General features: G+C 38.9%; 1 protein-coding gene across 2 annotated transcripts; it reads left to right on the top strand.

Annotated features, from left to right (window-relative positions):
- The first annotated feature begins 721 nt into the window (after positions 1-721).
- ASH2L (ASH2 like, histone lysine methyltransferase complex subunit) lies at positions 722-23,742 on the top strand. Of its 2 annotated transcripts, XM_032229553.1 has the most exons (17): positions 722-867; positions 3,390-3,459; positions 3,918-4,063; positions 6,058-6,146; positions 7,214-7,308; positions 8,564-8,659; positions 8,885-8,980; positions 9,617-9,692; positions 11,118-11,135; positions 13,303-13,396; positions 14,662-14,879; positions 15,869-16,036; positions 17,185-17,378; positions 18,334-18,426; positions 19,532-19,630; positions 21,553-21,612; positions 23,203-23,742. In XM_032229553.1, the coding sequence occupies exons 1-17, from the start codon at positions 731-733 to the stop codon at positions 23,308-23,310; spliced, it is 1,857 nt and encodes a 618-aa protein (XP_032085444.1). In that variant the 5' UTR covers positions 722-730; the 3' UTR covers positions 23,311-23,742. The 2 variants fall into 2 exon arrangements, with proteins under 2 accessions (XP_032085444.1, XP_032085446.1); XM_032229555.1 differs by lacking the exon at positions 11,118-11,135.
- The last annotated feature ends 206 nt before the right edge of the window (positions 23,743-23,948 follow it).

The following is a 23,948-nucleotide window of genomic DNA, read 5'->3' as shown; positions in this document are numbered from 1 at the left end:
TCTACAAAGAGGATATATATATATATATATATATATATATATATATATATATATATATATGTATGTATGTATGTATGTATGTATGTATGTATGTATGTCTGTATATGTATATGTATATATATATGTATGTATATATACATATATATATATATATATATATATATATATATATATATATATATATATATATATATTGTTATATTTATGCTGACTTTAAGTATATATATATATATATATATATATATATATATATATATATATATACACATACATACATACATACACACACATGCTTGTGTATCATATGAAACATAAATATATTACAATACAATAGATTTAACAATATAATAATGCTACAATGCAGTAATATACTATAGCAATGTTACGAATATGCTGCTATATTATGATAGGATAGTTAAGGAAATTAAAAGTGATCCATTTTATTACTACATAAGGTGAACCCAAGTCCTCCCATTAGGTTTAAACTAAGAATAGAAGACATTAAGGGAGCTAAAAGTTTCTGCAATTCTATATAACATTTCCAATGCTACTTTTCCAGTTGCTAATTTCAAGTCAGCAACAAAGTAGCATTGCCCTTTTAAGGAAAAAAAAGAGATAGTGACGTTGCCCCTTTTAAAAAAGGAGTAGGAGAATCGGCGTAACCTCGCGATGAATAGCTATCGCGAGATTACGCACGAATAATCCCACGAGAGGTGTTTTCTAGTGCAAGATGGCGTCCGCTGGAGTTGGGGCCTCAGTGCCTGAGGATGGAGGCGAAGGGGAGGCCACCCCACCGGCTGTTCCGGAGCCGATGGCTGCGGAAGCTGCGGGACCAACTGAGCAGGGAACAGGGGACTCGGAGACCGGGTGAGACCTGGCGATATGGCGGTGAAAGAGATCGAAATTGGAATGTTCATTTTTATTGGCTAGGAGTCTAAAATCCAGCGGGACACTCCTATTGGCCGGAGGTCTCGGATCCGCTTCTCATTGGTCAGAGCTTTGACTTTCCACCCAATTAACTCCCCCCGGGTTCTTTCTCCCCGCCTGTCGAATCCCGGCTTTGCAGGAAAGCTTTCAATGGCGGGATGTAACGAGCCTGTCCCCCTTCCAGACGTTGAGACTACAGTTACCGGAATTCCCAGCCAGTTGCAATTAATCATGCCACTATTTCTCTAATTTAATCTTCACAACTTCCATTTGTCCGGTTCCCTGTGGGTTTTTAGGTGGTGGAGATTCCAGATTCCTTTGGGAACATAGAGACCCAAGTTCTCCATAGGGCAGGCGTTGGCTATAGTCATACAGCTGCATTCGCCTTTTGCTGCCGCCTGAACTCTCATCTCTATTGATTCCAATAACTAGATATGTTAGCTTGTTTGCCTCTTGGCTCAGCTGGCATGCAGCATATACCTCAATTTCTGGCTTAATGCGTTGCATGAGCAGGCATGCAGCATATGAAATATTTAAAGCATGGATAAACAGATTATGGTGTACCTTGTTAAATGTCATCAGCTGTTTCCTACTATGGAATCAGGGTAGATATTTCTCCAGCACTATTTCTTCTCTGCTGCTTCTGTTCCTCAATATGTGGCTGGTGTTGATTAGACCATAACTTAGTTCCCATCTCATGCTGTGCTTCCTCTTCTTATTTAATGGCTACTTTGGTTAGTAACCATTCACAAATACAGTGAAAATAGAAATTTAATTTCCAACCAATGTGCAAATTTAGGACCAAAATCCATGCACCTGACTACAAGAGTGGGAGAACTTAGTCTGAATGAGACTGCAGCTTGTTTTTGTCAGTCACATGTTTACTTGACACTAAACGAGTGATTGTAAAACAGCCCCTGGGTTTGATTCCTGCTCTGACCGTGACCAAATCAGGTTCCAACCAAAAAATTCACGCTGATTTCCCCTTCTGTGCCAAGAAGAGCCGAGGTGGCGCAGTGGTTAAATGCAGCACTGCAGGCTACTTCAGCTGACTGCAGTTCAGCAGTTCGGCTGTTCAAATCTCACCGGCTCAGGGTTGACTCAGCCTTCCATCCTTCCGAGGTGGGTAAATTGAGGACCCGGATTGTTGGGGGCAATATGCTGACTCTGTAAACCGCTTAGAGAGGGCTGAAAGCCCTATGAAGCGGTATATAAGTCTAACTGCTATTGCTATTTTTTTTTGTAAGTGCCAAATTTCCAAAATTAGGTTCAAGTCATGATCAAATTGGTTTGAACCAAAGTTATGGAACAAATTATGGTTGTGACCCAGAGGTTCTACTGAGGTGGTTAGTGATAGTGGGAGAGACATTTTTTTCTGCTTAAAACCATTGAGTATTGATTCTGAGAAATTAACTGAGTTAAAAGGAAAAATAGTCCAGGATAAAGACATTCACTCTGCTTCTTTATTGGGAAATATCAGTTCAGGTCTGTTATAGTTACCTGACTGAGAAGTCTTTTTACTGTGGCTTTTGATAGCTGTTTTGGGTTATAACTTTCCACTGAGTTTAGACATAATGTGGTGCTTGGAGAACAGTTGAGCATAGATCAATTGGAGTATATTGTTCTGAGAACCAAACTTAAAACAGTCCCTCCAAAGCTAATCTGTATGACAAAATTATGATGGGGATAAAATTATAGGAATGGTTACTATATATGCTGTAGTGAGACAAAAAGTGAGTTACACATTTAATGTCACTAAAACATGCATATTTGGCAACAAATTGAAATGTCTGTCACAGTGAGCCCGCCTTAACTGCTTACCTTAAAGGGAAATCTAATGAATAGAAATGCTTGAGATGACTCAATCCTTCCCTTTTAAGAACCATTGAAAAAAATTCTTGCAATTAAGCTGTGGTTTGTACACCTAGATCTACATTTTCCCAAGTCAATGAAATGTTTGTCAAAGCAAATACTTCTGATCAAAAGAATAAGATGATGGCTAAATATGTTAAAAATAGCATCCTATAGTTTTGATTTGCTTTCAAGAAAAAGAAAAAATAGCTTGCTTTGAATCAGCTTCTCTCTCTGTCTCTCTGTCTCTCTCTTGAATCAGCTTCTCTCTCTCTCTCTCTCTCTCTCTCTCTCTCTCTCTCTCCCTCTCTCTCTCTCTCTCTCTCTCCCTCTCTCTCTCTCTCTCTCTCTCTCTCTCTCTCTCTCTCTCAGCTTTTTAACAATAGCATTTTATTGAACTATGTTATTCCTGCCTGTTAGTAATGGGGGGAGTTGTTTGCTGTAAATATAAAAGTAAACAGCTTTTTGGGATATTGGAGTAAAACAAAAGCACATAAATCTCCAAGTTCTGTTTAATTTTAAAATGCTAAATGCTAGAATCATTTTGTTAAACATTTAAAATTAATAAAACAAGTTATAAACATATAGTAATGACTTTTAATGTCTTTCAGAGGTGATGCCTCTCTAGCTGATGTCACTGCTACCCTGGAAACAGAATCATCCAGTGGAAAGGATGCCTTGGTGTGTAAACAAAACCTGCACTGTAGATATAAAGCATGTTTCATGATTGATATGTGTATGTTAAAATCTTCCTAATAAATGTATGTAGATTGGAAGTGATAGCATTTTTATTTCCAGTTTGAAAACCAAATGGCAGTGTTAATTTGCAGTTGAAGCAGATTGGATTTAAAGATTCTGTTGGGAAAAAGTATATAGACATTTATGCAATTCCTTCAACCCTTTAAATTAATTTGAAGGTACTTGATTTGATAAATTTTCTTAGGAACTCCCACGATATATGTACTGGATTGTAATAAAAAATGTGAAATGAGATAGTGTAAAGAAATTTAATCCATGAAGTTGAGTAGGGGGGGATACAGTCGTTACATAGGGAGACAAACCATTCATGCTTACTGTAAAGAGAATATTTTAACTGATCTTGGTGGCTTTTTGTTACCTTTATGCAAATGTTGTTACAGGAAGGTGTGGGCGATGGTTCAGAAGTCATGGATAATCAAGCTAGTTCTGTGGATGAGGATAATGGAAGACAACTTGGAGAGATTGAACTGCAGTGCGGAATTTGCACCAAGTGGTTCACTGCAGAAACATTTGGCATTGATACCACGTATGTAGTACCAGCATATTAATAGAATCTCTCTCTTGATCAGGGACACATGTTCAGTAGAAGTAATCAAAACATTCTCTCCAGTCTTTCCAAAAGAGGGCAGCAAATGCTTATATCTGAGGTTGGTTTCATATAATTGGTGGGTATCAGTTGAATTCGAAACTTTCCTTGTTACATAAACATGGCTTAGTTTCATTAACACTTTATTTACATAGTTATTTACAAACAAACAAAAACTGAGATTGTTCACTTTATTTTGTTGCTTAGCAATAGACTATTTGCAATTACTGTATATAAAAAAACCATCTTTTATAGGAATAAAATAATGGCTTCCTATTACATTGCAAAAGACATTTAATAGAAGAAAAATGATAATACCAGAGTTTTTCAGGTAGCATACTTTAATTGTATGAACCAGCATCAAATGGCTATGTACCAGGCTTTCAAAACTTTTTCCAGTTTTTAACATCTGCCACAAGATGTTAGAAGGCCATTTTAAAGTATCAGTTCTGTGATTCAGTTGAATATCTCTAGAATTCATTGTGGCTCTTTTGTGATTCCCATGTGCCTGAATTTAGATATCACCCTAAACCATAATCCAATTTGTAAGGCTTTGGCTTGTTGCATTGTGTGAACCTGGACAGATGGATTATTTGTGGTTATGCAGAGCATGATGTAACACAATATTATAGATGTTTTTAAATACACATATTTTCCTACTAAGCTGTTAGGGGCTGAGGACCTTCTTTTCTTGTCTCTGCTGTATTAAGAACACTAAGACCTGTATATATTAATTAAGGCAGTAGTGCTGTGTAAATTGTAATGCTTAATTCAGGGGTCCCCAAGGCCAGGCCATGGCTCACTACTGGGCCTTAAGTCATTCAGAACTGAGCCAAGGAAGTGGTAGGGTTGCTGCCGCTCATACAGAACCATCCCCTCTCTCTTCCCTCCCCTCCACCAGTCAAAGAGATTGGAAAACTCTAGCTTAATTCATTTGGGTTTGAGTATGCCCAGCCATTTTAGTAGAACACGCACGTATTTCCAGGTGAAGATTTATATCTTTTACATATTGAGTCTCTCGGGATAGGGCGGCATACAAATGGAATAAACATTTCATTATATATTTCTCCTTACAGTTCCATGAAAATTTGAGGCTGCTTGTTTGCAGCTATTTCTCTGAAATGTTTGACAGCCTTGGTTAAAGCTGAGAGGGGAAATGCTGTTTTGCTGGCTCATTGTGAACAAATAATCCTAAAGCTGTAAACATCTATGCAGTTAATCAGCAGAGTGATAGGGCATTTATCTTAAAAAAGCAACCCCGAGGGTTTTTGTGAGCTGTCATCTACAGGCCAATTCTTAGTCCAGTGCACATAAACTAAACAGACTGATACCATGGTTTATTCTCTACCTACTTCATGATTTGAAACCATTCTAATCCATCTGTATAGAGCACCTCAGACAAAACCGGAGCTAAGCAAGCATTGACTTCAGATTGCAGGCTCTGCTGAAAATCTGAAAATAGTCTGTGCCTTGGTAATCGGATTTATGAGAGTGTTTCTCGCTGCTCCAAATTTGGTAGTTGGCCAGAAGACTTTATGTTCAGAGATCTTGACTTTGGTCTCTTTTGTAATCTGAACATCAAACAAACTTAACTGTTTTGTGTTTATTATCTCTATCTATGTCTATTGATGAGGGAGAGGAGCTGCAGGGTGCTAAATTGCTAAAGTTGGAAGGAGTCAGGTTGTGTGTCTACAATTTTACTCTATTTGAGAGGAGCTTGGGATGTCTTTAAGCATTTAGTAGGCGAATTAGCTTTTAATGTACCTCTTCAGAATTTTTTATTAATCTTGCCTCTAGATTTATGCTTGAGGTATGGGTGAGTGGGCAAGAGTCTTGCAAAAAATGTTTTTGGTAACCTGCCCAAGTTTATAAAGTTATTGTACATTTTTCTTCCATCTGACTTATTGAGGACAATCACTGAATTATTGTTTCAGATCCTGCCTTCCTTTTATGACAAACTACAGTTTCCATTGCAACATCTGCCATCACAGTGGGAACACATACTTCTTAAGAAAACAAGCAAGTACGCTGGTAGAAAAAAAGTTTCTATTCTTGACCTTTCCTCATTCTCTTTCATATTTCCTCATTCTCTTTCATATAAAGGATTAAGAGTACTGGAGATAATGGGATTATCTCCAGTACTCTTAATCCTTTATCTTAGAAGTTATTAAGCCATGAACACTGTATGAGATACCTATGAAACGGGCTGAAAACTGACTGGCAATATTACACCTGTTTTCAGAGGCTTTATAGCTGCAGAGGAAACTGGGTTTTTAAAACCCAAAATCCAGCTTTGTTGGGCTGCAGTGATTATAACATTAGCCCATTTAGATTAGATGGTCTACATGCAAACATATGATGTCTTACTTGCCTATTCCCTTTCCTGGCTTTATTGGTTGCTCACTTTTGAAAATATTGGCCTTAACAGTCCTTGCTTAACAACAGTAATTGGGACTAGAATTTCCATCACTAAGTGATGTAATGGTAAAATGCACATGATTGCACAGCTTAGCCACAGCAGTTCTGCAGTCCCCCATTACCATTAAATGAATCATCATGAGTCATTAAGCCAGGATCGCACATGACTATATCTTTTGATTTCCTTCCAGCATCCAATTTTACTTTGTTTGTTGGAAGCTGTCAGGGAAGGTCACAAATTCTGGTCTTGTTTCTGCGGGATACTGCATTGGTTCAGAAATCCAGGCTGGTTGCAGAACATGCTGATTGCTGAGCACATGGATGGTGATCATTTGACTGTAGGGGCACTGTGATGGCCAGAACTTTGAGGACCAGTCTAAGTAGCACTTGTTCAGTTGTTATCTGGGGATCACCAAAACCAAAAGGAACATAAAATTATTGAATTTATCTGATTTAACATTGTAGCTCTCATGTTAGCTCTATACACAGTCAAGACTCCCAAGATATACAGTATAATCTCTTTCTCTCTTCTTTGCCCATTATTAAACCAATGTTGAAATTCCTTCTATAACGTTTTTTTCACTCACATCTCTCTTAACTCCTGATGTTTATTTCAGACTATAGAATGTTATTGAAGAGGCTGGTCTCCTCTCTGTGTCTCTTTTCTTAAAGATTTGAAAGAAATGTGTCTTAGTGCCTTGGCGAACCTGACTTGGCAATCAAGGACGCAAGACGAACACCCCAAAACCATGTTCTCAAAAGACAAGGTATGGATCAGTTGTCCCTGCTCTTGTTTTGGACCTCTAGAATGGCTAAATCATGTAGTACATGATTTTGCTAGTGAGTGGTGAAAGAAATCTCTTTATCAGAAGAGATGAGTAAAAGTATTTTCCAAAAGTTTGCAAGAGCTAAAATTCTCAGAACCAGCTTCAAGAACAGTTTCCTGGTATCAAGTATGAAGGGAAGCCTGATTTGATAGCAAGGATTCTTAGGAAGGTTTAAACTTTTTGTCCCCCTGTGAAGTGAGTGTTGTGATTTCAGATTAATGAGAATAAGCTTTGTACATTCTGTTGAATGTTGAGAATCATTTCTTACTCCTGATAAGAGGCCATTAGATCAGCCATGCTCTCATGCTACACATCTCCTCATATAGAAAACTTACATTTTCTTGGCAGGAATGTAGGTTAGAAGAGCATTCAGTCATATGCCATGCTGTTGATTCAAAATGTGTGTGTATGAATGATGTAATGGTTAGGAATAAGGAATAATCTCAAAATAACTTTATTCAAAGGGTTCTTATGAAGAAAGGAGAATGGGAGTCACCTTATAGGGGAGATGGGAGGTATAAAAATGTAATAAATATATTAATTGAATTCTACTCTGAGGAAAGGCAGATTATACATCTATTAAAACTTGGTGAAATTTGTTCCTTCTATGTATTTGTCACCCATTCAGAATTCCAGGCTATCTCAATGAATTACAGAAACTGCCTTTAGCTCTGTTTAATCTGTACCTTCCCTTTTGTGTGGGAAAGCAAAATGGTCTTTTAGAGCAAACTAATATCAATTTATCAGAATAACACAGTTGGAAGGGACCTTAGAGGTGTTGTGATGATAAAACCTCCAGTGTTGTATCACCCACAACTTCTGGAAATTTATCCTTTGGTCTAGGTTGGTTCTCTCCTTGAGAGGTTTCCATCCGTTGCTTCTTGTCCTGTCTTCACATACTTTGGAGAATAGGTTGACTCTCTCTTCTTTGTGGCAGCCGTTTAAATATTGGAACACCACTATCAGTCAACTCTACTCATTTTTATTAAACTAGACATACCCAATTCCTACAACCTTTCTTCATATGTTTTAGCTTTCAGCTTGCTTCAGTACATTTAGCTTAACCCTGTTTATATTTTTAAATCTCTCTCTTATAATGAAAAGACATATAATAGGCAGTTAGTTAAACTTGGTAAATTGCCTTGGCTGTGAACTTCCCTGTCGTCATTATATTTGATTTTTTTTCCCCAAACAGGATATTATACCATTTATTGATAAGTACTGGGAATGTATGACAACACGACAAAGACCAGGAAAAATGACTTGGCCAAACAATATTGTAAAGACAATGGTAAGTCAAGATGTACAAAACTGCCATTTTTCTTATTGATCAAGTTTGATTACGAATTGGGAGAAAACACATTAGTGAGTAGATGAGTTAATACATTTTGTTTTGTAATTCAATTTCTCTCTCACTGGTGCAGAAGTTTATATCATTCAATTTTGGACTGTATGAATTGCATCTGATCTCTGCAGGAGGTGTTTGAATCAATCTTGTTTGAATGCTTTATTCTAGTGTAAAGAAAGAGATGTGTTTTTGGTAAAAGAGCATCCAGATCCAGGTAGCAAAGATCCAGAAGAAGATTACCCCAAATTTGGACTCTTAGACCAGGTAATTTCAGTGATATAGAACCTATTTCAGTATGCTGGCAAAATTTCATCACAGGTATTATCTAAATATAGATAATACCGAGTAAGACTTTACATTTGGACTTTTTCTGAGCAATGAAAGGTTCTAGGAAGGTAGAAAAGTTCCAGTTGGGCAAATATAACCCAGAAGATTACAGTTTTGGGGAGAAAGAGAAAACAACCATTTGAGCGGAAGCAACACCTTTCACTGGTAGGTAGTAGGACACAATGTCCTTCCTTGAAACCTGGGGGTAGACATCCTCACATAGACTATTTCTTTCTCGCAGGCCAAAGATGCACATTTCAAAATGTTGCTGGAAAATTATTTTAAAAAGTTTTCCATTTAGTTGTTGTTCAATGATTGACTCACTAGTAGGATGCTAGGTTTTTTTTTTTTGTTTTTTTTGAATGACTGAAATTGCTTGCACTAATTTGTAAAATTTACCTCGGAAAAAAATCCACCACATAGTGGGATTCCTTTCTGAGAGAACAGGAATTGTAAATTATAGGGTGTGTTGACAGCTTTCAAATCTTAACCAATTGAAACAGTTGCGAATTAGAAAAGTGTCTGAAAGTTTTCTTTGCTTGTTTAAAGAAATACACTTTGCTTTCTTTTTAGGACCTTGCTAATATTGGTCCTGCATATGATAACCAAAAACAGAGTACTACTGTATCTACTAGTGGAAATCTAAATGGTGAGTTTGTTTATTTAATTTTTTTCTGAAATGAGGAAACAAGACTTTCAAATTTTCAATCCTCAGATTCTGTAGTTGAACATATTTTCTTTATAAATCCAAATATAATTAAGTTTACATCCATTATTTTTTTTTTGTTTCTTGTTTAGGTTTTTAATTTTTTGTTCTTTTTTTGTATGTTACAGCAGTAAACAAATAAATAAATAGTTAAATTAGATTGCAGTCCTATGCCTGATAGCTTAAAAGTTCCACTGTATTAAATGGGATAAACTCCCAGTTAAATGTTCATAGGAATACATCTTTATTGAATTGATTTTGAATTATGTAAGATTAGAAGCTATGTTGAAGAATTCTTTCTGGGTTATGTTTACATGAAGAGGCATACCATATGTGTATGTGCTTGAATCTGTGTTATTTATTATAAGAAACTATATGGATTCTTTTTCAGAATTGGAGAATGTAATTTGGCTAACAACCTCCCGCCCCATTTAATAATTGTTGCGTCAACTAGAAAAACAGTCTGGCAAATTTAAAAATGTAATCTTAAATTGGAAAAAAAGTTCATTCAAGCTTGTTACTTTTTACAGCATGAATCTGTGATTGTGCATCTTACTTACTCTCTAACTTAATCTATGGAGGTTCTCATTCATCCAGATCATGGTTTTCAAAAAAATGCTTTTATTTTAAAGGCTACTGGACTTTCTGGTTTGTTTTTTTAAAAAAAGACATTTCCTTTCTCATCCAAGAACTGAAAAAGCTTCTTCAATGAGAAACAAAATGTCTTAAAGAAAAATCAGAAAGTGCTGTTGCCATTAAAACAAAAGCACTTTTGCAAACACCCATCTTTCCCAAACTCATCTGGAAGTATGTTTCTACTCCTAAAGATCCCCTTATTGATTTCAGTGGGACTTGTACAAGAACTTTCTCTAAGGATTAAATCTCACCTAATCCTATTCTAAGGGTAATGCAAATTAAAGAGGCTCAATAAAAATTGATTTCTCTCTAATTATTGGATTCAGTTACCATTGTAGATAAGTCCCATGCAGGGAATAATGAAAAGGTTGGCTGAGAAGTAAAGTCCTTTCCTGCCAATCCATTCGGATTTCATGGTAACCTTGGAAGTTTCATGCTTCCACAGCAGCAAGAATAAAGACCCAAGCCCCCTGGTTGTTCTGTCCCTCCTCTGCTTAGCCTGTTTTCATGCTGGCAGTAAAAGCCCCTTCCTCCATTTCTGAGAGGGAACCCAAGGAGAAAAGGAACAGAGACATTCTCAGCCTTAAATTCATTAAATGAATTTCCAATGACTTTGATTTCTGAACAGACACACAAGGGTGGGTATTATTGTTTAATCTCCATTTCATGTTATGGTGTTTTGTTTTCATGTTATAACTCGACAACAACATGGTGCAACTTCTGTTCTTACAGGTGGAGCCTCTTTGGGAGGTGAATATTTGCTTTTCAGCTTCCTAAAACTTAAGTATTGTGTGAAAAGCCTCCCCACCCCCACCCCTTTGTTTTGTTTGGCCAAATTGTCGTAGAAACTAAGTTAATTAATTAATCCCAAGCCTACCACATAAATTTGTAAGTGGAATGTTTAAAAATTTAATATGAAGTACTTGCAATGCTTAAAAGCCATATTCTTCATTTCATTGATTATATAAAAAATTGAATTTTAATCCAATTTAATTGATTGATTTGGTTTCTGTGGAAGAGGTTTGGATGCAAGTATGTAGATATATAACCTCGGTTCTTCCTGTGTAAAATAGGAAGAATCTTTGTTGGGGTTTTTGTATAGCGTAAGGTTGTATAAGGTTGTGTAGCTTTATTGTATGCAGGTAATCCTCCACTTATGACTAGTCACTTAGCAACCATTTGAAATTACAACCGCCCTCCCCCCCCCCCCAAGAAATGTACGACCAGAGTTTGAAGTTCCAATGGTGGCTTCCTAACCCTAACCCATGATGATCTGCTTACCAACTGCTTGCAGGCCCAGTTATGGTCGTAAATTGAGGACTACCTATAAACTTAAAAATATTGGTGGAAAATGTACTTTAGAAAAAACAAGTTTTGGCTCTTTATCTGAATAGGCTGCTAAAATCATTCATACAACGCTGCCTTCTGAATGTAGACAATCAGTTTTTACCCCACTTAATTAGTATGTTCTTACTACACAGTCCTAAGAGAAGGCTGGTTCATGGAGTTTGATCTTGGACAAGTGAAAAACTCTATTCAGACACAAAGTTTACTGGTTAGTAAAACACTGGCAAGGTTCAGAGATATGCTGTGTCAAAATGTGATTTGTTTCATTTGATCTAACCATTGTATTTTACACGTGGTTGGGAGCAAATGACAAAAAGTGTGTCACAACCTTGAAATGTCAGAATGCCAACTCCTTCTGTATCCGTGTCATAACATCACAGACAAATCAGTGGCAGAGCCTGCAATGTGATGTCACAATACATATTTGATTATTTTGAGGACACTGTCTGAGTTGCCCTTAATAAAATAAATCATGTCTGGACAACGTTTGCTTATCTGCTTCAGCTTAGTCTAAGACTGTCTCCAGTCATAATACTGTTTGGGTGATAAAATTCAGTATCCTCGTATTACCCAGATGTCAGTAGTAAACAGTTCAAGTGTTTATAGTCTACTGAAGCCCCAAATCACTTCTTCTTGATTTTGAAAAAAATGCTTAAGCCAGCCTGGAAATAGTCCAACTCCATGTGATAAAGACTCTCTTGCCTGAATTCAGGTAGGAAGTTGACACTCCACTGATGCAAAGAGAAGAAGCCGTTATTTTTTTTTATAAGCAAACCCACCTTGCAATAAAGGTAGGTTTATATGTGCAAATAGTTTTCCACTTAAAACAGCTCATTTGGTGACTGTTCAAAATTACAACGGCACTGAGAAAAGTGACATGAACATTTTTTTTTGCTGTCACATGATGGTCATGTAATCAAAATTCAGACGCTTGGCAACTGACTCATATTTATGACGATTGCAGTGTCCCTGGGTCATGTGATCCCCTTTGGGGACCTTCTGACAACAGAGTCAATGGGAGAACCAGAGTCACTTAACCCATCGGGTTACTAACCAAGCAACCACAGCAATTCATTTAACAACGATGACAAGAAAGGTTGTAAAATGGTTAGAATTCACTTAACACCTGCCTCACTTAGCAGCAGAAATGTCGGGTTCAGGTCGCCAAAATTTGAGTTGTGGTTGTAAGTCGAGGACTTACCTGTATTTCAAATTAATTGGTGGTAGTAGAGAAGATAATATTCCCTTTAAGGGCTGTGTTTCCTTAAACGGGAACTGATTTCATACTTATTGCTTTTGATTTCATATAGGTGGTCCTTGACTTACCACCACAATTGAGCCCCGATGACATACATGATGGTGTTGCTTGTGTCTCGCGCAAAATACCATTTTTGGTTCCCAAGTTAGAATAGGCCAGGAAGTGAACAAAACATACTGGGTTTTTTTAGAGCAGTGAAATTCTGCTCCCCATTTGGCCTTGTTGTAGTTCAAAGGTACCCAAAGGGAATTAGGGCTGATTCCCCAATCATATCAACAGATGACATACGATTGTGGTGTTTCTCTTTCCAAGGGAGTCTTGTGCCGGGAACTAGTGGGAAAGGAAGAGGGGCCAAACGCAAGCAGCAAGAAGGAGGAACTACAGGAACAGCCAAGAAAACTAGGAGGTAAGTCTCGAGAATTTGTCTTGATACAGAAAACATGGGGAAAAGAGAATAATTAATATCATTCTGTGAGCAGATAGTCCTGACTTACAACCATTAAACATCACTGGGGGAAAAAGTGACGTAAGACCATTATTCACACAACCATTGCATCTCCATGGTCATGTGATCAGAATTTGGATGCCTGGCAATTGGTTCATATTTCTGATAGCTGCAGTGTCCTGGGGGCATGTGATCACCCTTTAGGATCTTCTGGCTAGCAAGGTCAATGAGGAAACCACTTAAAGCACTGTGTTACTAACACCTGCAGTGATTCATGTAACAATTATGGCAAGAAATTATGGCAAGAAATTATGGCTAATGAGCTTTTGCCCCCCCTCGAATGGTATGGTTGTTGTGTGCTTTTAATTGTGGTATTGTTCTGTTCGTCTTTTTTATTCCTTATTTGTACCCCCCCCCCCTTTGACTTGGGTTGTGAGCCGCCCTGAGTCCCCTTTGGGGAAAAGGGCGGCATAGAAATATAATAAATTCAATTCAATTCAATTCAAGAAAGGTTGTAAAATGGGGCAAAACTCACTTAACAACTGTTTCGCTTAACCACAGAAATGTTGGGCTCAATTGTGGCTGCAAGTCAAAGAGTACCTGTATTGTTATTTATTCATTTATTGCCTTTCTGCACAGTGTTCCTACCAAGAGGGAATCACTTATGCCAGGTTTTTCAAACTTGGCAACTTTCAGATGTGTAGACTTAGCATCTTAAAATTGCCCAGTTCAAAAAACGCCGAGTTAGCTCATAGTCTAGAATATCAGTGCAGAAAATCTTGAATCATTTGTACACTATGTTGATGTGGAAAGAACATGACAGTAAAAACATCTGAGGGACTTTCACATGTATATCTGAGCATAAAGACCTTTTATAGCTGCTATCAGAGACTGTTGTTTAAGTTGTCTTTGTGTAGTTTCTATGGGTTGGCAGCAAACTATGGAAAGCAATGATTTGTGAGTCACAACCAGCCCTTCTGCTTTTATAAAAAGTATTGATACACTCTTCTTCTTGATCTTTACTACTTTGTTGCTGTTGTATCACATTTACATTACTTATATTTTTCTTTAGGTAATTTGTGGCCACTTTCTGGTATGCCTAGATGGAAAATTAAAATTATGATGGTGATCAACACTAATGAAGCAAAAGGATCTGTTCCTCTTTCTTTCCTTGCTTGGAAGACTGAGAAAGATTTGCCTTTTATTGGTTCATTTTGTTTCCGCAGTGATCCTTTGTTCTCCGCTCAGCGTCTTCCACCCCATGGCTATCCTTTGGAGCACCCTTTTAATAAGGACGGGTATCGTTACATTTTGGCAGAGCCAGATCCCCATGCTCCTGACCCAGAGAAGTTGGAGCTAGACTGCTGGGCAGGAAAGCCTATCCCTGGAGATCTCTACAGAGCCTGCCTCTACGAACGGGTCCTTCTAGCTCTGCATGACCGAGGTACCAAGCTGCTCGATCTCATTGGATGTTTCCCGCATCTGGTGGCCAGGGATGGTTAAAAAGCAGGGATTGTGCAAAACTGATTTTTTTCCCCCCTGTGTTTCTTAAGAGTGAGGCTGTTTTGTAAAAAGAAAACCAGCCTTCAAAGTTGTGTGTCACAGATCTTGGCAATGTGATCTTGGGATTTTACCTAAGTCGATCATAGAGCTATCTCAAGGGAGCATAAGAGAAGATGATCTTATTTGTGGAATTGTATGGAAGAGTCATATGGGGGTGGAGGTGGGGAGGAAAAACAGCAAGGATCATCATAGGAATTCAGGAAGCCTGTCCGTTTGGCTTTTTTTTTAATTGCAAAGCAATGCATAATTAAAAACATCTTTGAGTGATGGTTGTAATTAATGAGCTTGTTTGTACTTTAAAAATCCATAGTTCAATTCCCGGCATTTTCAGGGAAAGACCTTTTAATATCTTCAATATCTTGAAGAGCCACAGAGTTCTAGAGAGCTGTTGCAATGGCACAAAGATTGGTTTGGAAATTTCCTCCAAATAAAATATCCAGTACATTTCATTTGCATTGCACAAGATAGTTTGCAAAAATACACGTTTCTTCCTTATATCAGAACATTTTCTGACTGACTATACGCTTTCTAAGAATAATTCCTTGGAAAAAATAAATTTTGGAACTGTCAGACTAGCCTAATACATTGTATTTGGAGTCAGGATTTGTCAATAATTGCTAATCAACTTGACAAACTGAAAACATCAGTGCGATAAAAATAAGGATTAGAAGTTCACATCGTATGTTGTTGGCTGCCAATCAAAATACACAGATTGTATTAAACAAACTGTACCAGGAAAGTGTGACACAGCAGAGAGGAGAGTAGTGATACTTCAGAGACTTTCTGTTCCTGGGGTTTGTTTCATTTCTTCATGATTAGCACTTACACATATGTTTATCGTTCTTTGCCTTTCTCCCACTCATCCTGCAGCTCCTCAGCTGAAGATCTCAGATGACAGGCTGACAGTCATTGGAGAAAAAGGGTACTCGATGGTACGAGCTTCCCATGGGGTGCGAAAGGGGGCCTGGTATTTTGAAATATCCGTGGATGAGATGCCACCCGATACAGCTGCCAGACTTGGGTGGTCTCAGCCTTTAGGTAAGCTGCTTCTCCTTCTTTCATTAGTTTGCGACCTGTCACTTTCTTCCATTGAGGACATCGGGGTATGTTGCAGGCATTGGGAAAAGGGGTTTGTCACAGATCTTTTCTCCTTTTCATCTTCCTTATCCATAGAACATAGAATCACAGCACGGTGGCCTAGAAGTGGAGCTCTTGCCTCGCAATCAGGAGGCTGTGAGTTCGATCTCAGGTAGCAGCAGTTATTTCTCTTTCTGAGCACAATGAGTAATTGTCTCCTGCGAACACTGCATAGGTGCCAGGAAGGGCATCTGGCCAGCAAATGCTCGGCTCCGTTCAGTCGCCCCGACTCTATCCCAATGCAAGGGATTACAGGGTCATTAAAAGAAAATAAAAATCCGTAGAACATAGAATCATAGGGCTAAAGGGACCTCAGAAGTCTTCTAATCCAACACCCTGCTTAAGGCAGGAGACTTTATACCATCCCAGTCAAATAGTTGTCCGGTCTGTTTTTTGAAAACCTCCAGGGATGGAGCACCCACAGCTCTGGGAGGCAATCTATTCCAATGAACACTTGTTCCCACTGTCAGAAAATTTCCCCTCCTTCTAGATTGGATTTTCTCTTCAACAGGCTACTCTTCATTGCTTCTTGTCCTTCCCTCTAGCGCTTTGGGAAACAAACCAGTCCCCTCAAGTACTGGAAGACAGTTGTCATGTTTCCCCTTGTCCTTCTCTTTGATGGGCTAGGCTAAACGATTGGTCCACAAATGGGAGCGGATGGCAAGAAGGGGATAGACAATAGGAAGAAAGCAGAATTGCTTAATTCCTTCTTTGCCTCTGTTTCAGGATATGCCCTTCAATTTCATTTAACATAGCCTGTTTCCTGGGACTAGCAGGTCCTGAGCTTTCCAAACCAGTGCAAATATAACATTTATGACCTGACTCCTTCCCTAATTGTTTTGCTAAACAAGGCTTGTAATCCATACATGCTTGTTGCATAGGCAAGGATACACATAGAAGCAGCTGTACCATTCAAGGTACCAGGATCGGCTAGCCAGGAACCAAATTCATCTTCTTCTACTAAAATAACCACCCCCATAACATTTTGAAGCATTCTGTAGACAAATGCAATCAAGTACTTGACAAATGTAACGTTTTGTTTTCTACAGGAAACCTTCAAGCTCCTCTAGGTTACGACAAATTCAGTTACTCCTGGCGTAGCAAGAAAGGGACAAAGTTCCACCAGTCCATCGGTAAACACTATTCATCAGGTTACGGCCAGGGAGACGTGCTTGGGTTTTTTGTCAGCCTTCCTGAAGAGACAGAAACAGCTAAATCCCTGCCAGATACCTATAAAGACAAGGTGGGTCTTCTAATTAAGCCTCATTTTAATAGAGCTGGCTGGGCATTTCCATAGGATGCCATAAGAGCTCTGGGGTTTGTCACTGAAATTCTAGAATAAACTTGGAGTCTAATGGGGCAGCATATCTTAGGATCATAAGTGTTATTTATATTTAAAAAACTGGCATAGGTACTTTAAATATGTAAAACTTACTTTGTGCATACATAGACAGCCAAGTATTTGCTTGTTTCTTTAATTCATATTCCACCTTTATTATTTTTATAAATAATTGAAGGTGGTGAACATATCTAAACTCTTTTCTCCTAGAGTCCCCACAACAACTCTGTGAGGTGAGTTGGGCTGACAGTGACCGGCCTAAAGTGACCCAGCTTGGTTTCATGGATAATGCCAGTCTTGAACTCACAATCTCCTGTTTTCTAGCCTGGTGTCTAGATCAAACTGGTTCTCAAGTAGATGGGTTTCTTCCTGCCTGGTGCAGAAATCAAAACTAAACCATCCCTAACAAATGCCTTCTTGAATACTGAGCTCTCCATTCACACTGCAACAGAAATAATTGAGGGTGTTCTATACTTTTTATTAAGCTAGGAAGGAGCTTATCTGTCTTGATCAGAATAATGCATTGCAAGCAAATAACAAGCAGGAATGAAAACGGGCTGCTAATTTTCTTGTTTTACTGAAATAGATTTCTATCTTGACTTTTCAGGATGCAGATCTTTGCAATGTATCTTAAAGTTCAGTTCATATTTGCAGTCCTTGATATTTGATAGTTGCCCATGTGCTCACCACAATCCATGAATGTTTCTACTCTTGCTGAAGGTGGCGACTTCTGTTGCATAATTGTTGAATTAATCACTTGAAGTCACATTTGTGTCAATAACCAGCAGTTGCATTTCTGTCTCATTGTTTTACAAATGAATTTCTGGCTTTGATGTCTTCTCCCACATGTCCTCCTTAGGCTTTGATCAAGTTCAAAAGCTATTTGTACTTTGAAGAGAAGGACTTTGTGGATAAAGCTGAGAAAAGTTTAAAGCAAGCTCTGGGAAGCCAAGTAAGTTGGTCTTTAGAAGCAGACTGGGCTGCTGAAAAGAATTGCACGTTGTAGAATTGGAAGAGGCCTTTTACGTCTAATGCACTGCCTCAGTGCAGAAATTCAAAGTAACCCCACACCCCCACCAAAAATAAAAGAACAAAGGTGCTACCTAGCCTCTGCTCTGGGTTATTCAGTGAGATCTGGTTTGGAGAAGGCAAATGCTAAAATAGGAGAGAGACCTGGACCTCTTCAGAAATGACTGAGTTGCAAATCTTGAGTTTCAGCCAGTGCAGAGGAATGTGGGAAGGACGATGATATCAGGAGGGCTGCATATTCCTCTCTCTGCCTTAAATCACAGTATAAATTTATGATAGGCCTTGGTAACTAACTCTGAATCAGAATCAATTGTTTGTTGGAGTCGCCCTATAAGATTTTTGCTTTGTCTCTGTGCTCAGCACGATTGTGAAGAGTTTGTATATTTTCAGTCAAGTATCTTCTACAAGAAGAGTAGAAATTTGTGGTTTCTGTGGACGGCTGTCAAAAGCTCTTCCCCTCAGAAATACTATTTGAAAATATACTACTCAAAACTTTGCTTGGGTATTTTATATGATATGTAATTCAGTTTTGGAAAGCTGGTGTTTTTTCCCCCCCCTCCTAGCCCCCCCTCCCATTTCCCTCCCTTGTGCCTGTCATAAGACTTTAAACGATTCTCTGATTATTGTAAATGAACTTGGGGAGAACTGAGGCTCCTGAATAGTATTCCAACCGCAGAAAGAGCTTCGTCAGCTGCATTTCGAAGATCGCATAAAACTGTACATTGTCCATCTCTAATCTCAGCAAATTCTTAAGAACATTTTCTTAAGAATTCTGTAACACCAAAAATAGTTTTCTATTTTTATAAAATAGGAGAGTCAGATCTTTTGATGTTATTTGTCTCTTGGATGCTCTACAGAAGCCCTTTCTGCATTTTTAGGAGAACAGAGGGTGCAACCTGAAGGGTCTATGTGCCATGTGCTATTAAGCCACAAATGCAAAAAAGGGCACGTTGCAGGTCAGAGTGAAAATCTCCAAAGATTATAGTTGCACTCTGCTACTTGTGGTGACAAATGTTTGTCTCTTTTAGATAATCTTCTATAAGAATGGTGCCAGTCAAGGAGTTGCATACAGAGATATTTTTGAAGGTGTTTATTTCCCTGCAGTATCTCTGTACAAAGGCTGCACGGTATGTAGAAGCTGAGGGGCTCAGTTCTTTCAGATCTGGTTGCTTTGGGGCTTGATACAATGTGGGAAGGCCTGACCCCTGAAAGCAGGCTCATCCAAGCACAAGGGATCAATGATACATCTGTTGATGAGAGATTGGGCCTGCCCCCATTCTCCCCAGTCACCTCTTCCCAGTAACAGCTCCACAGCATCCATCCTTATCTGCTTGCAAAAGGTTAGTGGACGGGAGGCTCATCTCCTCTGCCTTTAGAAAGTCCCGTGGCTGCTCATCATGGGACTGAAAATGCCACAATAGCTGATTTGAACTAAGCAGGGGAGTCAACACTGAGTGCATTGGGAGAAATATTTGCCTAAGTCAGCCTTGTATTTATCAACATTGGTCTAGGAGCTGTCTGAGGCTAAGAGAGTTTACAATGGCATATAGACTAATGCAAGGGTCTCCAAGCCTCAGTCCGTGAACCGACACCGGACTGTGGCATGCTGGAAACTGGGCATGGTTCACGGACTGAGGCTTGGAGACCTCTGCATTAGTCTATATGCCATTGTAAACTCTCTTAGCCACAGACAGCTCCTAGACCAATGTTGATAAATACAAGGCTGACTTAGGCAAATATTTCTCCCAATGCACTCAGCGTTGACTCCCCTGCTTAGTTCAAATCAGCTATTGTGGCATTTTCAGTCCCATGATGAGCAGCCACGGGACTTTCTAAAGGCAGAGGAGATGAGCCTCCCGTCCACTAACCTTTTACAAGCAGATAAGGATGGATGCTGTGGAGCTGTTACTTGGAAGAGGTGACTGGAGAGGTCTCCAAGCCTCAGTCCGTGAACCGACACCGGACTGTGGCATGCTGGAAACTGGATCACACAAACAAGCCAAGCCACACCCGGTGGATGCAGGCAGCACGCGAAAGCACGTCCCCTCAGGTCTGCGGAAAAACCTGCCTCCACGAAATGAGTACTGATGCCCAAAATATTGGGGGCCACTGGACCAGGGAGAGAAAAATAGATAACATTTTAAAAACCTGGCTAGTAGGAAAGAGAGAGAGAAAGAGAGAGAGAAATAAATAAGTAAATAAATAAATATATTTTTGGCATGTGCAGAAATGCAGATTTCTGGAGGAAGGCTGTTATCTGGTTTCTCAGCAGAAGCCTTTTTACAGGTCGTCCTCGACTTACAACAGTTCATTTAGTGGCCACTTGAAGTTACCACGTCACTGAAAAAAGTGACTTATGACCATTTTTCACACTTGTGACCATTGCACCATCCCCATGCTTATGTAACTGGTTCATATTTATGACAGTGGCAGGGTCCTGGGGGGGGTGGTGGTGTCATGTGATCCCCTTTTTACGACCTTCTGATGAGCAAAGTCAATGGGGGAGATTCACTTAACAACCACGTTACTAAGTTAACTGCAGTGATTCACTTAACAAACATGGCAATAAAAGTTGTAAAATGGAGCAAAACTCACTCAACAAAGTTCTCATTTAGCAACATAAATTTTAGACATAATTGTGGTTGTAAGTCGAGGACTCCCTGTACTAGTTAAGAAAAAAAGCTTATATTTTATAGGCTGATAACTGAAAAGGGGGTTTGCTGTGCCACAAACATAGAAATAGGAGTGTCTGACTTTTTTTATAGTAGTAGAAAAATTTGCAGCATAGTAACTTCTTTCCTGTAATTATTTACATAAAAACTCCTGTAAATCTATATGAGAAAGTAGGTCTCCCCCCTTTTTTAACTTAACACTTTTTAAAAGAAATTGCTTTATTTGGGATAAAATTGTTCTTCAGTCTTTTCCATTATAGTTCTCCAGATGTATCCTTTTTCCCCAATAATACCTGTTGAAATATTGCAGGAACAGGAGGCAGTACTGAGCAATGCAATAAATGAAAATAAACCAAAATAAATTTCCTCTTTCATAGGTTTCTATCAACTTCGGGCCTTACTTCAAATACCCACCAAGAGATATTAGTTATCGCCCGGTAAGTTGATGATCAAAATGATGTGTGCCTTTAAGTCGTGATCCAAGGCTTTTTGTGCAAGTAATCTGTAACATTTTCCATGTAAATGAAAAGCTCAGTTTCATTGCCAAATTAATTTTGTTTCTAGTAGGAATAAATAGAGCCAAGGTGGCGCAGTGGTTAAATGCAGCACTGCAGGCTACTTCAGCTGACTGCAGTTCTGCAGTTCGGCTGTTCAAATCTCACCGGCTCAGGGTTGACTCAGCCTTCCATCCTTCCGAGGTAGGTAAAATGAGGACCCGGATTGTTGTTGGGGGCAATATGCTGACTCTGTAAACCGCTTAGAGAGGGCTGAAAGCCCTATGAAGCGGTATATAAGTCGAACTGCTATTGCTATTGCTATAACGCACGCGCATTATACAGATAAAGAAAGAAATAACTTTGCCAGTCTAGTTATGCACTGACCATGTGTAGCTCCTGAAGGTTGTATTCTGTTGGCTGTGCATTTATCCTGACAGCAAGATTTTCTTCTTTAAAAAAAATCTAAGAATTCACACCAATTGGTGGACTATTTGGCTATGGTCACATTCACAGTACACAGGCACACTGTTTCATCCTTTGACAAAAATATATGTGGATGCGGTTTGATTTCCAACTTAAAGGAAATCTATTCCACAATCTGACTGTTTTTTTTCCCAGAGCTGTAACTGAAGGTAGAAAGACATTCTTCCTCTTCAAGTACTCTGGGTTTCAGTGACTCCTAGCACTTTATATTTATCTATTCATTTGTTTAAAACATTTATTGGGCTGCCTATCTTGGGAGACACAGCTGCGGGTGGCTAACATCAGTAATGAAAACACAAGCATAAAATCATCCAACAAACAGACAAGAAAAAATCCAAGCACATTCATCCAGAGTTGCCTTATAAAGGACATGGCTGGCATAAAAAAATAATAAATTTATACAGGCCATCAAGCTCCAGCTTTGCTACCCCAATACCTGGGGGAAAGGCCAACTGTCAATGGCTTTCTAGAAAGCTAAGGAGGCAGGATCCTGCCAGATCTCAAGGTGGGCACGAGTATTCCATAGGGCACGAGCCAGTATGCAAAAGGCTCGGCAACATATTACCGGTGTGTTATCACTACTGAGTGCAGAACTCTTTCAAAATGCCTTTGTCCCTCCACCAGGAAATGAGTAATAAAGGAGCTGTTGTGGTGCAGTGGTTAGAATGCAGTATTGCAGGCTAATTCTGCTGACTGCCAACAGTTCAATTCTCTCTGACTGAAGATTGACTCAGCCTTCCATCCTTCGGAGGTCAGTCAAATGAGAACCCAGATTGTTGGGGGCAATATGTTGACTCTGTAAACCACTTAGAGAGGACTGTAAAGCACTATGAAGTGGTATATAAGTCTAAGTGCTATTGCTGATAACAGGGTCTCTCATCCCTTCGAAATCATGTCAAGAATTGCACTGTTTGATTGACTAATATTCTGTTGCAGACTCTTATTATTCTGTTTTTCAAAGTATGCAGATTCAGACTCAAGTCTTAGTGGCTTTTATATGGACACTAAACCAAAGCAACTCGCCCTTTTCTCTCTCCCTTCTTGTAGGTCAGTGACATGGGCTGGGTCGCTGTAGTAGAGCACACGCTGGCAGATGTCCTGTATCACGTAGAAACAGAAGTTGACGGGAGACGCAGTCCACCTTGGGAACCTTAAAAGATGCGATGTATTTATTTTTTTATTTTTTACAAAACGAAAAAAATGATGGTAGTAGAGGGGGAAAAGTAATAAATGTCTCTTTTTTTAAGTTTCTAGATTTGTGCAGCTCTTCAGTCTTCCTTTTCCATTTTTTTAAAATCTTCCTTCTACAAGCAGAGCAAGCAGTAAGCCAGAGAGTGGCCTCTTTGGGAAGATAGGAAAGAAAGAGATTCTATAGGTCTACTGCAAGATAAGCAGAAGTATTCTTTCCAAAATGTCTTCTAAAAAATGGAGCTTTCTTTTTTTTAAAAAAAGGATAAAATTGACCTTTTTCCAGGTCAAGGTGTAGGGATATCACTGAGGTTGAGAACTGAAAGATGCAAACACTGCTGTTATCTTTCACTCCATCTCTGTCTTTGAAATGCATTAAGGGGAAAAAGTAGACAAGAATACTAAATAACAGAAGTTAAGGAATGATCAATTTAGCCTGTTTCCCATCAAGATAAAAGAAGGACTAGAGACGACTTTATACCAGTGTTCTAATATTTGAGGGGCTGGCCCAGAGAAGAGGGAGTCATCTTATTTTCCAAAGCACCAAAGGCAAGATAAGAAATAATAGATGGAAACTAGTCAAGGAGACAAGCTACCTAGAACCA

This window comes from Thamnophis elegans, chromosome 13 (genome assembly GCF_009769535.1).
Source record: "Thamnophis elegans isolate rThaEle1 chromosome 13, rThaEle1.pri, whole genome shotgun sequence".
NCBI lineage: Eukaryota > Metazoa > Chordata > Lepidosauria > Squamata > Colubridae > Thamnophis > Thamnophis elegans.
This window is presented reverse-complemented; position numbering and strand designations above follow the sequence as displayed.